This window comes from Callorhinus ursinus, unplaced genomic scaffold, assembly GCF_003265705.2.
Source record: "Callorhinus ursinus isolate GAN/ISIS: 27379988/994484 unplaced genomic scaffold, GSC_fseal_2.0 scaffold1, whole genome shotgun sequence".
Classification (NCBI taxonomy): domain Eukaryota; kingdom Metazoa; phylum Chordata; class Mammalia; order Carnivora; family Otariidae; genus Callorhinus; species Callorhinus ursinus.
In genome coordinates, this window is record NW_027397063.1 from 75,989,885 (window position 1) to 76,005,543 (window position 15,659).

General features: G+C 37.8%; 1 protein-coding gene and 1 long non-coding RNA gene across 2 annotated transcripts in view; one reads left to right on the forward strand and one right to left on the reverse strand.

Annotated features, from left to right (window-relative positions):
- LOC112822085 (uncharacterized) overlaps window positions 1-3,137 on the reverse strand; it is a 712,470-nt gene extending 709,333 nt beyond the window's left edge. The window contains exon 1 of the long non-coding RNA XR_012379506.1: window positions 3,089-3,137. This is a non-coding gene — a long non-coding RNA (uncharacterized lncRNA). The remainder of the gene's footprint in view (window positions 1-3,088) is intronic.
- Window positions 3,138-4,654: 1,517 nt separating this feature from the next.
- On the forward strand, window positions 4,655-10,489 carry DNAJC19 (DnaJ heat shock protein family (Hsp40) member C19). The gene is made up of 6 exons (XM_025878185.2): window positions 4,655-4,825; window positions 5,649-5,700; window positions 5,780-5,853; window positions 7,023-7,102; window positions 7,970-8,040; window positions 9,247-10,489. Exons 1-6 carry the CDS (start codon window positions 4,823-4,825, stop codon window positions 9,315-9,317), a joined length of 351 nt encoding a protein of 116 aa, XP_025733970.1. The 5' UTR covers window positions 4,655-4,822; the 3' UTR covers window positions 9,318-10,489.
- The last annotated feature ends 5,170 nt before the right edge of the window (window positions 10,490-15,659 follow it).

Sequence of the window (15,659 nt, forward strand, 5' to 3'; positions counted from 1 at the left end):
AAGAGGTGTAAACAGCTTATCTGAGAAAAAAGAGAGATGGTAAAAAGGATAAGCAAAATGGAAGAAACAACTAATGATCAGCAAATTTGGCTGTGGGATGGACGTAGAAACCCTTCAGAGAGTTTCTGTGAACACAACATTTGAAGAGCTAAAGATCAAGAAACTTTGAAAGGAATTACTGAATGCAAAGGAAGATGTAGTAGGAAAAGCTTGCTCAAGTGCAATGGGAGCTGATGACAAAGACAAAGAAGCACACCCAAAGCTTCATCAGACAAATGATTTATGTATCAAAAAGAGCAAACTTGATTCTTGGTTGAATACACTCCAAAACCAGCAGGGCAATGGCTTCCAGGGCCCTGGGAAAGCAGATATATATTGTGGCAAGAGAGAAGGTCACAGAACTGATCCAAGTTCAGGCAGAAAAGAGAAAGAGTTTGTTCTTTTGCATCAGAAAGGTGGTCTTACCCTCTCACCCATTCAGCCTCTGCAAGAGAGTAAGATAAAGCCCATGCATGGGCCCTTAAGTTTGCTTTTTTCTCAAATCCATCCAAGATTTCTGACATATAACTGATCAGAAGTTCTGTTTCCTTGCCACATGCCACAATCCTATTATTTTAAGGTGAACTTACCTAAAAGTCTAAAACCAGATCCAGTCATATAGTTTTAATAATTTTTCTCCAATTTGGTTATCTTAGAACTGACTGTAGCACCCAACATCAATTTCCAATTGAACTGAACCCTTTTAGATCCATTTGGAACCCACTGGATTGAATATGGAGTCTCAGAAGGCTGTATCTCAAAACTGCAAGAACGTATTTGTAATATATCATGTTTTAAGAAATTTGTCTCTTGGTTATCTGAATGTTCAGCCATTGGCAAGACAAAGTATCATTTAGCAATCTGTGAGAAAACTTGGCTTTCTCTGATAAACTCTGATGTTAAATATTCTCTGAGAGGACAAAAAAGAAAAGCACAATCCCAAGGGAGAGGAAGTAAATGAAAACTTGGACAAATTAGCCGTCAAAAGAGAAACGGACAAACCAGGGGTATAGGCCAAGCAGCCCTAATTCCTTAGAGTTGGCAATTTGTGGCTGAAGATGGATTTAGGTCCATCAGAAAGACATACTGAATACCTGCAAAACGATGCAGCAGAACTCATCTTTGTGAGAAATAAGACACAGAGGAATACTTTACCTTGGTATCTATTAGGTTGACAGAGGAATCTCATCTCATTGGAGCCTAAAAATTGACAGAATAATGAGACTCTCTGGAATTGTGGGGCCAGGTCAGAGAACTTTGACTTGAGCTGGAAAGGGCTAAATTAGAGGTTACAGGGTTGAGGAGATAAGCTGAAGTAAAAATAATATGCTCTCTGAGCAATTATTTATTTATATACTATATGCTTTACATACATTAAGTTCATTCTTAAAACAATGCAATGAAGTACTAGTATTATGTCGACTGTACAGAGAACAAAACAAATTATGTAACTATTCTTTTATTGAACATTTATTCCGTTTTTTTCTATGCTGAATTAAACATTCATTTTATATTCTTAAAAAGAAAAGAAAAGCACAAACATTCTGCCAACAATATCTGAGAACAAGAAATGCAAATTAGAATTCTGACATTGTTAACGTCGCAGAGCAGTTATTTGAGGGCTCAGGATGCAAGACATGCAGACAGACAGCAGTTTGCTTTGGACTGGCAGAAAGCAGGAGACTACCCGGTTTCCTGAGTCACCTCTGGTTTCAGCAAACTCCTCAGCTCTGAATGGAGCAGAGGAGTGTGTTTTAACGAGATGGTCAATAAGGAGGCTTTTCTCTGAAGATGTCTGCAGCTCTACTAGTATTCTAAGTATTCCCATAGTTTCTCATGTCCTATGCCATCTTCTTTCAGGTTCTAGTCAGGTCATTTGCCGTTTTTATTTATTTATTTATTTATTTTATTTGACAGAGAAAGAGAGAGAGCAAGCACAAGCAGGGGAAGTGGCAGAGGGAGAGGGAGAAACAGATTCCCCAATGATCAGGGAGCTTGACACGGGACTGGATCCCTGGATCCCAGGACTCCAGGATCATGACCTGAGCCAACAGCAGGTGCTTAACTGACTGAGCCACCCAGGAGCCCCTCATTTGCTGTTTTTAATACAGATCTAGAAGTAATGATAGGTTACATCACTCTGAGAGATCATCTCTAACAATCACTTTTGATTGTGCATAACATTTTAAACTAATTTGAGAGTGTCGTTTTCATTTCAGGGTAAGTGGTCGTGGGAATTCCTGGCTATACCCACCTAAGAATGATCTCACTGATACTTGGATTTCTATTAGTAATAGAACATAGCACTTTAGATTCAGAGCTCTATGGGTACATATTAATGAGCCACTTCACTGAGCTGTCCCAGAATATAAATTGATTACTGAGAAGGAAAGGTGAAGAAGGCAATATAGAATCAATGTAGAAAGTGACTCAGCAATGTCAAGTCTTCCTAACCTGATGAGGCTGCGGATCTGTCCCCCAAATTATATAAGATTTTGTTTCCTTTCAAAGATTCTTTCATATTCCTATTTAAGAGGTCTGAATAGTTTGTACCTATTACTATAAATCTCTGGTGTAGTAGCTTCTCTATTGGAGAACCTTTACCACTTTCTCTGCTATATGCTCTAAACTATGTTTGCCTTTCAAGCACTTAAAAAAATGTGCTAGTCATAAAAAGTAATAATAAATAAATAAATACCCATTAAATTCAATGTGTATTTCTGTGTGCACATGTGTGTGTTTCTGTGTGTGTGTTCAAGTATGTATTTGTTCTCTGGGTCACAATATAAAATGTATTTCTTACTAAGAGTCATGGTCAAAAAGTATTTGAAAAGCACAACCAAGAACACTTCTTTCTACTCTCACCTCTCACATAGCAAAGTCTTTACCGCTATGATTAAATTAAGGATTTTGAGATGGGGAGATTATCCTGGATTATAGGATTGGACCCTAAATGCAACTATATGTATCCTTTAAAAGGAAGAGGAGATTCTACACACAAAGAAAGCCAATGTGAAGACAGAGTAGAGAGTGATTTCAAGATACTGACCTTCCTTGAAAATTGAAATGATGGAGTCACAAGTCAAGGAATGCTGGCAGTCATCAGAAGCCAGAAGAAGCAAGGAATGATTATCCATTCATCAGCTGATGGAAATTTCAAAAGATTACTTTTAGAGCTTCTTTCCATGTCCTTAGTGGGAAGGAAAAAGATTACCAGACTTACGTCCATGAGTGAGGTATCATGAGAATTGGGAGGGCCTCTGCACACCAATTTGTACTTCAACATGCTTCATAATAATGGCCAACACACTGAGTGATAATTACATGCAGAGCATACATGTACATAATTCTCTATCCACACAAAAATTTGGTGAGGTAGTCATCATTACCTTTGTTTTACAAATGAGAAAATTCAGAGTCAGAAATAACTTAATCAAAATCATACAACTAGTGACAGAACTAGGTTGTACATCTACTTTGACTTGCCTCCAAAAACAGAGCCTTGTCCACTTCAAGTGTCTCCCTATATTACCTATCCTTGGTTTCCTGAGACTGGGCTTCTGTACGTTTACCTGTTCCTCAAGCAACCTATATGCTATAGTTTGTACCTACCAAAAATATACATGATAAAAAATTCTTTATATAATACATAAGAAATTTTGGTTGACAATAAATTACATTACAAAACTCTCAGGGCTAGATGAATTCTTAAGGATCCAAAGGCAGAATCTTTTTACAGATGAGGAAAACAAGGCCAACAAATTTGCATACTTGTCTAATATGCAACCTGCTCATCAAAGCAGAATTTCATTGCAATGTAAACCGATTTCTAATACTTTATAAGTTCTAAGTGGAAAGTAACTCCAAACTTACTTGATCAAACATTGAAAAACTTCCATTACTGTCTCCATTACTTTCCTCTTCTCAAGCATTTATGGAGGGATATATGAAACTGATGCCCTGTAATGGCAAAACCAAACCTTAGTTTTTGAGGAGAGGAAGAGAAATTTTAAATAGCATTTTTCAGTTGGGATTTGGGGAATCCCATGATCAGAATATTAACTGACTTTGAAGTTATAATTCCATTCTACAAAACAAAACCTCAAATATTTATACAAGGTCAAGTCACAAATTAAAATAAAATTATTTTAATTAAGAAAATGCTACCGAGCACCCCTGAAACACAATTTGGTTTGTTGTTTTGGTTTTCTGGGACATATTCTCATTTGCTATACTGGCTTGTTGCGTATTTATTTGGCTTCACGGTGGAACTGTTACGGCATTTTTAAGGATATTCATTACCCTTGACAGTTATAAACAAAATGAAAGGCGAATGGACTTGATGAAAAGTGGGGGGGGGGGGCGTTCTGAGTAAGGCTACACAGTATTTGTTCTCGCCCTTCTGCACCAATACCTTTCCCCACAGGAATTTCCAAGCACCTTCGGCCCGGTAGCAAAGTGCAAAACACAGAGAAGCCCCAGCTCTGAGCCCAAGTAAGGAGGCAAGCCGCCCACCCTTCAACCAATCTAAAGTCGTGTTCTGCACCTGCCCACTGCTTGAGCGACCTTTTCCCTCTGGCCCACTGCGTCCCCTTTTACGACAGTTTTCGACCTTTTTGCGGCGGCTACTGTCGTATTTCCTGGGGCGTCCGTATCTGGTCGGTTTGTGTCGGCTGGTGGTGGTCGCGTTGCTGTCTGGTAGAGGAGTGGGAGTTGGTGGCTGCGGCCTTTGGGCTGGGATGAACCGCGCTCTCGGTGGAGGCCGGGGAGCCGAGCCAGAGCCATGGTGAGTGCGGCCTTCTGGTCTCCGTAGCTATCTCGGGCCCAGGCCTCAATCTCAAGTCGCGATCTCGGAGGAGGGGAGCCGAGGTTGTCTCCCCATTGCGACTCTGGGCTGGAGATACAGGGCCCCAGAGAGCCACGCTCTCCAGGACACAAAGCTGTTGGCTCAATCCTCGAGGGCTTTTATGTTCTCATATGGCCCTTCTACAAGGGGTTCCAGCCCCTGGTTCGTCGTCCTAGAGGCCCAGTGATTAGTGGAAACGCATTTGATTATATCTGCCCTTCCTCTGATACAGCCTCACAGTACCTTCTCTACTTTGCTGTTCCTTCCCCTTGGCTTTTGCCGACACATCTTTTCCTGAATACATTTGGGCCTCTGTGCAGTGACCGTAAGACGCCACAGTGCCAAAGGCGCTGTGAAAAGCTATTCTTGTTAAGCCCACGTTTAACGTTGAAACGTGTTGTCAAAATTCTACAGTGACTTTAGTTCTTTCTCTAGCGGAAACTCTATTTCCATTGTTCTTTATGACCATTAATGTGGTTTCATTTGCCCGGAGGTGAGAGGTTTTCAAAGGGAGGGTAATCTTTTTCACTGTTGTAAAAGCAAATCCACTCGCTCTTGTCTTTCACAGTGAAAATCCCATACCTTTACAATGAATTGGAGATAAAAGTTGCAGTTAAAGGATCATGGACAGACTACTTACTTCCTAAAAGTTGTTTCTCCTTTTGAAATAAAACTTGTAATGAGTTTGGGATGGGACAATAGGTACGATAGGGAAGGGTGAGAATTCCAGAAGTAAACTGTTGACTCTGCTTCCCCTTACCAGGCCAGTACAGTGGTAGCAGTTGGACTGACCATTGCTGCTGCAGGATTTGCAGGTTTGTTTATGGTTTGGGAGTGGAAGTGAAGTAGGGGAGGTTGGAGATTTCTTAATTAGTCTATTGCTTTTGTTTTTAGGCCGTTATGTTTTGCAAGCCATGAAACATATGGAGCCGCAAGTAAAACAAGTTTTTCAGAGTCTACCAAAATCTGTAAGACTTACTAAACATTTTTGCTAATTCTAATTCCTGTATATGAAGCCTAGAGTCACACTTGAAGAGGGTAAATTTCCAAACATCCATCAAGTTCTGAGAGATTGCTTTGGGCCCCTTCTCTTCCTTCCCACAAAAAGGGTTTTCTTAGAAGTTCTGAGCTTTGTAATATTGTTAGTCCTAAAAAAATGTTTTGTATGACAGAATTGGGGTATTAACGCAATTCTAGTATCATGAAAATTAATATCACTTTATTGTTTAGATACTGTTAACTTCTGCAGCATTTGTCCAAATTCTTGCCTTCCCTTATCCGCTCTGCATGACAAACACGGAGAGATCTAGGGGTCTGAGGTGATCCATTCTTAACTGTGTGGCCCTGGCACTCCCTAATAAGATTCTTGGGTAGCACTGGAGTTAAGTAGGCTATAGAGTATGAGTGGATGTGATGTTTGGCTGTGACAGCTTGTTCAGTATTTATTTTTATTGTTGTGATTGAATGTGACAGAATAGGGTGATGGTAGATTTTACCAATATCATCTCTGACGTAACAAGGTCAGAAGACCTGGTAGCCTGATTTTCTCAATACGTATCTTAAAGTCTTGTTTTAGTAGTTACCTTTAACCTCAAAATACCCTTAAACCACTCATCTGAAAAGATCTCCAAATCCTTTTCTTAAAGCACTTGTTTTTCTAACATATTCTTAGATCAAATTTTTTAAATTTTAAAGATTTAGAGAGAGCATGAGATGGGGAAGTGTCAGAGGGAGCAGCAGACTCCCCACTGAGCAGGGAGCCTGATGTGGGGCTCCATCCTGGGACTCTGGGATCATGACCTGAGCCAAAGGCTGATGCTTAACTGACTTGAGCCCCCATGCACCCCTCGTAGATCAAATTTTATCTATAACATAGCTAACATGGAATAATCTTCCCTTTATTCCAAGAACTGGCTTTGAGGCACTGTTCTTTGTCTTACATTTTTAAGATAGTTTTTCTGAGGGATGTTTAAATCATTAAAATATTCTTTGCTACTTATAAAGTTAAAATGACGTAAGAGTTGCAGTTAAGGTTCTCTGAAATGTCTTAATTTTTCTGCTATGAACATTTTCAACACTTTTTTTTTAGCAGTTTTCAGTTTATTCTAATTATTTTTACGGATGCATTTCCTTTCAGGCCTTCAGTGGTGGCTATTATAGAGGTGGGTTTGAACCCAAAATGACAAAACGAGAAGCAGCATTAATACTAGGCGTAAGGTAATTTCTAATATTTGTAACATTTTTGTACAACTCTTAGAACTATGAGCAAATGTAGAAAGACCTTTTATTAAGACTTATAATAGTGTTAACATACATCGTAAGATCTAAACACTCCCTACAAAAGTACATTGAGAAGGCACACTGGCACATAAGCACTTTTTATTTCACTCAGATACTTTTAAACCGAAAGTTGCAGCGCGCAATGTTCTCTATAACTTTTGTAGTGAAATTCTCCACTTCCAGATACTTAAACATGCTTTTTATAATGATTATAAAGTTCAACTAGTATTTGAGAGCGAGCGAGCGACCATGAGTGGTGGGAACAGAGGGAGAGGGAGCAGCAGACTCCGTGCTGAGCTCAGAGCCCAGAGCGGCTCTATCCCAGGACCCCAAGATCATGACCTGAACCAAAATCGAGTCAGACACTTAACCGACTGAGCCACCCAGGTGCCCCTCAACTAATTTTTTATGAATGACTTTATGGGGTGCCTGGGTGGCTCAGTCAAGTGTCTGTCTTCGGCTCAGGTCATGATCAAACCCCATGTCAGGCTCCCTGCTCAGCGGGGAGTCTGCTTTTCCCTCTTCCTCTCCTCCTCCCTCTCACCCCCACTTGTGCTCTCTCATGCTCTCAAATAAAATCTCTTAAAAAAAAAAAAGGGGGAAATGCCTTACTTTCCTAAGGAGCTATTTAGTTCCCTGATTCAGAAGATTCATCATCCTTGTATGTTAGGGAAGAGGTTCCTAAACCATTTTCATATTGTTGTGTTGACTTGACTCCAGTTTCACAGTATCTTTAATTGGCCTTTATGTACAATTTTTTGATGTGATCCAGAAGTAAACTACACCTTTTTCTTTTTAAATTAGCCCTACTGCCAATAAAGGAAAAATAAGAGATGCTCATCGACGAATTATGCTTTTAAACCACCCAGACAAGGGTAAGTAGCCATTAAATTCTTGTACATGAGTGACTGTTACTAGAACAATTTCATATTTAATTCTTGCCTATTTCAAGGGAAATGCCTAAATCTATCTGTGAGCACTGTTGCCCAGGCTGGATCCATCCATTTTCCAATGTCTTAAAAGAATAAATCCTGAATGAAAAATTTATAGAATAAGCTTATCTAGTAACTACTGTTAGTTTGAAAGTAGTGATAACATTACCATTTTCAGATCTGCACTAGTGATAAAATGTGACTTCTACTAGTCAATACTATCAATACTGCTGGTTTTGGTGGTGGGGGGGGTCTATATTATTAAAGGAAATGTTAAGTTTCAGTTAAGGAAACTAAAACTTTTTTCTAATCATTATCCATTTCTATCCATATCTAGAAACCTGTAAGATTTGTTTCTGATATATTTCTAAGCAGACTTGTGTTGAAAGCAAATAATTAGTAGGAATACCAAAATATAGATCCCAAAATCCTCAAAAACGCATAGGCCCTTTTAAGAATGTTTTGAGTTTAAACAGGGCTGTGATTGTTTGGTATTGGACTGCAGTAGCCTCCTTTACAAAATTTAGCTTCTATTATTGAAGGGCTTCTGATTCATTAAGTGTAGTATGGAGCCTGTAAAGCTGTATTTTCTTATTGGGATGTTGATGCTTGCTGCTCTGAGAACTATTATTTTGAGAATCAGTGCTCTAGCGTAGTAGTAGGAAAGCACCCAACATCATAAGGCACAATTAACAGGAAGAGAGAAAAACCTTTGTAAAGGACAGAAAAAGACTACAAATCATAGTGGGAGGGGGGGCTTTCCAACAAAGCTCAGAAACCTCTGAGAACATTTTCAAAGTAACATAGTACAATAAATTCATGCTCATTTATGACAATCATCATAAATAGTAACTATTTCAAGGTCACATATGTAGGGGTTTTTTAATCCTATTTCTATCAGTTTAAGTCTTTAAAGGTGCCATTTTTGTGGAAATCTTCATGTGAATTACTTCATTTCCCATTGTCAAAGATATTACCATATATTTGGTCATCTGGTTGCTGTGTCATAGTTATTTTAAAAAGTCAAAATGCTGTTTCTGCGAATTCCACCTCTCAGATAAGCAATAGGAATCCTTTAAACGAGAGTGTTCACCAAGCAGAAATTGAGAAGCCGTATTATAACTATTCCTTTTTTCTTTCTTCCTATAGGAGGATCTCCTTATATAGCAGCCAAAATCAATGAAGCTAAAGATTTACTAGAAGGTCAAGCTAAAAAATGAAGTAAATGTGTGACAAATTTTAAGTTCTTGTTTATGTATACAAGTGCTAGCTTTTTATAATAAAATGCCTCAAAGCTACAAATTTTAAAAATGATTTGGCACAAACTAAACCAAAGCTTTGGTAGAAGTTTCTTCTTTGAATGTGAGGATTTTAAATGAGATTATAGAGTATTTGGAGATTTAACATTCAGTAATTATAGATACCAGTTGAATAGAAATTAGACCGTCTCTGGCTGTGAAGGAGCCCCCATGGGATAGTGAAAAATTGGTAATTAAAATACAATGTGATATTAGGATGAAATTTGCACAGGTTGTTATAGGAGGGATTCATCCTATTGGGAGAAAAGGCTGCTCAAAGTTGAGAAAACCAACCCCACTGCTTGGAACCTTAAATTTTAAAAGTGAGTTTAGCCACAACTTTGACCTAGGAAATATATCTGATTATATATATAATTGGCAGAATTTAGACTTCATACAAAAATTGTTAACAGTGTAAGATTTGACAGTAGAGGTCTTGTTTTTAATCAAGAAGTATTTACAATGTATTGAACTAGCCACTTAAACCAAAAGTTTGTAAATTATTGGGGTTTTTTTTTTATGTAGTAAGTTTTTGCTTTTGTTATGACTAAGTTTAAACACAGTTAGCAAAACAAATCTGAAATGCTCTCACTTATGGAAAATACTCAGCATGGACTATTGGAGAATTTGTAAACATATATTTAAATAACATTTATGGGTAAATTGGCTTACTATTGATCTAACATAAAATATAGAAGGATCTTAACTAGTGGACCTGTAAAAACATCTGAAGTAAAAGTCTGCGGCCACCAGCAAGAATAGTTAGCTGTAAGATGATAAAGTATACTACCTACATCATCTTAAAAGTTCTAATTAATGGAGAACACAAGACTTTCAAGATCAGTTAAGATCAAAATAGTGGCAGCAGTCCTGTTTGGTGTCAGAATGTGTTTACCAGCACTTCAGATTTGGGTTATATCTGCTCTTTATCTTCCCATTTCTGATTTAGAGTAGGAGAAAGCACCAGCTTAAGGCAGCCATGGCTTTTATGTAAGATAAATCTTTTTAGTTATTTCTAGGGAGAAGGGATATGAAGGTACACTTTGTTATTCAAAGTAGTAATGTTCTATGAAGTTACTCTAAACAATGAAATTTTAATATTGAACCATGTGTTCATAGGGGAAATAAAGGTTCCTCTGACCCTCTGGGTCATGTTTTTATCAGTCAATATATAACCTTGTTTTATATGTGTTTCTATTTAAAGACCTTATGTTGTTGATTCATTAACGTTAAACTTGCAACCAACACTAACTCCTGTCGTTACATTACAGCCTTGTGTTTAGGAACATTGGGCAGCACTTCACTAGGCTTGAGGGCCATCTTAAACGGAAAATCACCAATAAGCACAAAAATGTGAAAAACTTAGCATTAACTGGACCACAGAAGGAATGCTTATTTACAGTATGGTAACTGAAACAAGGCAAGCATCACTTTGGGTGTTGGGTGATTGTGAATTTGCAAACAAGGAATCTACTAATAATGAGAATCAACTATTTTGGCTTACTAACGTTTTGTTTCAGTCTTTTGGACTAATCAAAAGTTTCCTTAAGAGATTATCAATTATAATTTAAAAGCAAATTTTTGAAAGACAGATAGGAAATATGAGCTAATATGCCCAGAGACAATCAAGCATTGGCCCTAAAAGGGAAAACTTCGTGTAGTGGGTATATTTTCAGGTGTTTAATGCAAATAGCACACCTGTTTTAAGACAACTATTAAGATAATGAAAAATGCTTTCAAATAACACTAAGGAGCACAACAGAGCACATTTTTCAGTAATCAGTTTTATTTCCTCTAGGCTTACCTTTAAGTAGAATAATCCACATTTCATTGTAGATTATGAACCAGACCTACCATTTTTCTTGGGAAAAAGCCACCTGTGTGAGGGCTTCAGATCATAGTCAGTAACTGGTGCAAGTATGATCTGAAGAGAGCCTTCATCTTTCAATGTTTTTTAACAAAATAGTTGATATGTAATGTTAACATTTATTGACTACTTAACATTATACTAGTATTGTGCTAAGTAAGCATTTAAATATGTTTTACAAGTAAGGAAACAATAGTGAAGTAACACCCAAAACAATATTCTGGGTGAGAAGGCTGATCTTTCTTAAACCTAAAGTCCATGCTGTTAACCTGTGATAACCTGTCACCAATCTGATAACCAGGGATGTTTTCCTTGGTGGTAATGAACGCTCAAGTCTGAGAGCTGTCATTACACCTTTAGCGTGGGGCCTTTTTATCAGTAGATACTCAAGACTTTTTTCTTCTTCAAGGGGAAGAAGGTATGCACACAACACTGAGAATAGGAGATGCAGGTTTCAAGTCAAACTTGGGCAATAATGGCCAGACAACTTTGAGTACACTACGTGGTTAGGCCTCTGCCTCCCCATCTGTTAATGGCCAACTTAAAAAAGAAAAAAAAAAAGTTAATGGTTCCTCCATATTTTGTGGGTAGGGAAACAAAAACAGCAAATTATTTCAGAGGTTACACAGCTAATGAAACTGTAATAAGCAAGTCCTGGGGGTCTTCTCCAATTTACTCTGTTCATTTGTACATGGTTCTATTATATTAGTCCTGAATAATTCAGGTAGGTTATGGGGAATTACTATCCACAGCCTTAATGTTAGATCTGGCATACCAGAGATTTAGTTTCCCTACTTTGTCCCTTCCATTTTGCCTTCACTGCCTCTGGGTTGACATTACTATGAGTCCTGTGCTGCTTTGTAAAAACTGCTTTACTGGTGATAAAAGTGGGCTATAATGAGCGGTCCTGGAAGTTAAATCTTTTCCCACTCTTAGAATTTTAGGAAAATTCTCTTGCCTTCAACTATTTTCCAAATGATGGGAATACCTATGGAAGCATTAAAAAAAAAAAGCCTAGTTACACAAATCAGTATCCCAGAACACCCAAACCATTCAAGAAATGATTGAAAACTTGTGTGAAAACAGGTGGAATACTCATATATTCTAATTCCAAAGCCTGATTATAAGGTTTTCTCTGCTAACCTTAGTTTATAACAAAAACAAAAAGGGTAAAAAGCAGCCAGAAAACCACTAATTGGAAAATACCAGGTTAACATCTTAACGTAAGAGTAAAACCTTAAGCATTTTGAACTGTGCCACACTAAAAAGCTATATTCAGCATATTGAAAATGTATGCCCTACCTCAAAACCTTGCATCAGAATTCTTTAAAAAATTCACTCAGGCAGAATGCTTCATTTAGAGTTGACAAGTCAGGTTTTAAGTTTCCACACTTCTGGCTAGAATACAGAATTGTTTCAATGGGAGAAAAGTAGGATAGAAAAAAATTTAAATTTGAGGTAAAGTACAAAAACACTATTTAATGCTAGAGTGGGTTTGGGTTCTAAAAAGAATCCTGAACTGAGAGTAACCTTGAGTACCAGGAAACTTAAATGACCTAAGCTCTTTTTGATTTTGGCACTATTGTTCAGGGTACAATGTGTCTGCTTATAGCTAACTGTTGCCTTAGCAACAGGCTATAGGAAGAGCTTCTATCCAGGGGCGTCTGGGTGGCTCAGTCAGTTAGGCATCCGACTCTTGGTTTCAGCTCAGGTCATGATCTCACGGGTTTGTGGGATCAAGCCCCATGCTCAGCAGGGAGTCTGCTTGAAGATTCTCTCCCACTCTTTCTCTCTGATAGATAAATCTTTAAAAAAAGAGCTTCTACCCAGTGTTACAATTATTCCTGACCCAATGACAAGGTCCATAGTCCAGTGTTAAAGTATAATCTGGAATATGTTAGTGCTTGCTGTTACTTTAGTACAGTTACAATTAATGTAATTTCAAACATAGTGTTTACATTCTTTACAACCAAGTAAACGGCAGGTTGAAAAATGAAACTCAATCAGGTTGAGGCATAAGCTCCAGGCAACAAGACAAATTAAATTGGTCTATCTACAAAACTATGGGAAATTCTTTGTAATACTCTTTAAAAAAAAAAAAAGAGTAGCTTTTGACAGTCCAAGAGGTACAAAGTATTTGGAAAATACTCCTGTAATTTCACCCCCAAGAAAAACATACCAATCACTGAAACACAAATTTAAGAAGCTATTCACTAGTTAGTATACTTAATAGTGGGGCTTTAAGACTGAGAATGTCAGTGAAAAATAATCTTGCCCTTGCTTTTTTATGTCTTTAGATTGCATACAGCATAGCTGGAAAACATCTGCATTAGGTATATACAAACTCCAATTCTGTACACCTATACCTACAATTTTCAAATTATCAAAGGAAGAAAGAGGCAAGCCAAATGGACTGGTAGAAATCCTCTTACAAAGATTATAGCCTGCATTACAGCCTATACCTTATTTGAGTACTTGAAGTAGTAATACAGAAGGTACAGAGGATTCTGAATCTAAAGCAATCCACCAATAAATAATAAACCCTTCTTACAAAATTAATATATTTCCTTATAGAATGTACATCCATCGAGAAATAAGGGATTTTCTGAATGATTAGGCTCTTGCTTGGATTTCTAAAGTAAGTGATCATACTTAAAAATGTATTTAGGTTGAGCCACAGGAAACTAACTGCCACTTTCCTGGGTCAAAATGGTGAACTAGTGGCAATTTCGTATGGCTCAACATAACTGACCTATTTTCAACGAAGAGTTGAGTGCAACTTCAAATTACTACCACTTGCCAAAGTTTAACTATTACAGACTGACTGTTGCTTTACTGCAGATCCTGAAATAAAACCCAAATGTCATCAAAGGTTTTAACTACTATCCATTCAAGAACACTTACTAATAACTAAAAATTTTAAGGAGTCACCAAATTCACTATACCAGATATCCTTCTAAGAGGTATCAGGGATCCAAACCATAACAGCAAAGATAGGAAACAGTGAGGCTTCTCATCAAACATCCTCTTGCCTTTTGGAATTTTGTCAAACACACAGATCCAATTCAAATTCAAGTTCCTTAAGGCCTTCTAGAAAAATCCAAGTGTGAAGTTTCCTTTACCTTCATTCCAATAACCACCATCCGATGTAGGACTTACATTATAGCTAGTTTTCCATTCATCTGTTCTTATATTGTAGACATTGCCTATGAGAAAACTAGGTTGGTTTTAACCTCAAAAAAGTGCAAATCTGTGTGAAGACAAAAGGTACAATTTCCCAAGCTAACTGCAACATTCAGTTTATATGCCAACTCTGCAGAGACCTTTCTCAAGTTACATGCTCGACTCAGAAAACAGCTACAAAAACACCTGTGACTCAGCATAAGATGATGGATCCCAGATACAAAAGAATGGCTGACATAGAGACCTGGAATACAATAAAATACTAGCTATTTTGCCTCTTCCTCACTAGCTTAGTGTTATCTATTCTTAGGTTACTTTACTTGCCTACATACATCTGTACTTTTGCAAAATCATTTAAGTGATCTCCCTCAGCCTGGTTCTAAGGAATGCCTGTTAGGTTTTTCATGAACTCACCACCAGTTTGATGTGCTGCTTCTCAACTCCCCATTAAAATACACAATTTGTAATTTTACCAACAGTGACTGAGCTATCAACAAAGACTCATTTACACCATTTTGCAAAAGTTTTAGACCCACTGAAGGCTTTAAAAAGGTGATGCCAGGGGTACCTGGCTGGGCTCAGTCGGTAGAGCATGTGACTCACTCTCAGGACTGAGAGTCACACACTGGGTATAGACATTACTTAAAAACAAAATCTATGAAAAATAAGTTGATGCCAAACAAGAATACTAGGCTTCCCAAAGTTTCAGGAAAAGGTGTTTGGCCCCATGTAATCTTAATAAGCTTCCGTGATTTCACCTAAGTATACTGAAACAATGTGAGGGCTGCACAAGACCTTTATTTAATAATTTTTGCTTAAGTGTCTTTTAGCATGTCCTAACTTACCAGTAAGTTTTCCCATAGCAACACCTTATCTAACTGGTGTAGAAGTAGCCAAAAAAGATGCACCCCTCTCAAAATAATTTGGAAGGCTACCTGAATCAAATGGTTACTACCTTCGGGAGTAGGCCTTTCCACTTCTAAATCAGTATTTACCCCAAGAAAAGCCTATTATGGGGGAATCTGGGTGCTGTCAGTCAACCATCTGACTCAATTTCTGGTCAAGGCATGACCTCAAGGTTATGAGATCAAACCATCAGGCTCTATACTGGCCCTATGAAGCCTGCTTAAAGATTCTCTCTTCCATTCTCTCTGCTCCTCCCTCCCCCCTCTCTCGCTCTCTCTTCTTAAGAAGGAAAAAAAAAAAAAAGCAAG

Bases quoted from the DNA above. Each gene is read 5' to 3' on its own strand.
- DNAJC19 (XM_025878185.2), top strand. The intron at 5,701-5,779 runs GTTTGTTTATGG...TTTTGTTTTTAG, and splicing joins TGCTGCTGCAGGATTTGCAG to GCCGTTATGTTTTGCAAGCC. The intron at 5,854-7,022 runs GTAAGACTTACT...ATTTCCTTTCAG, and splicing joins TTCAGAGTCTACCAAAATCT to GCCTTCAGTGGTGGCTATTA.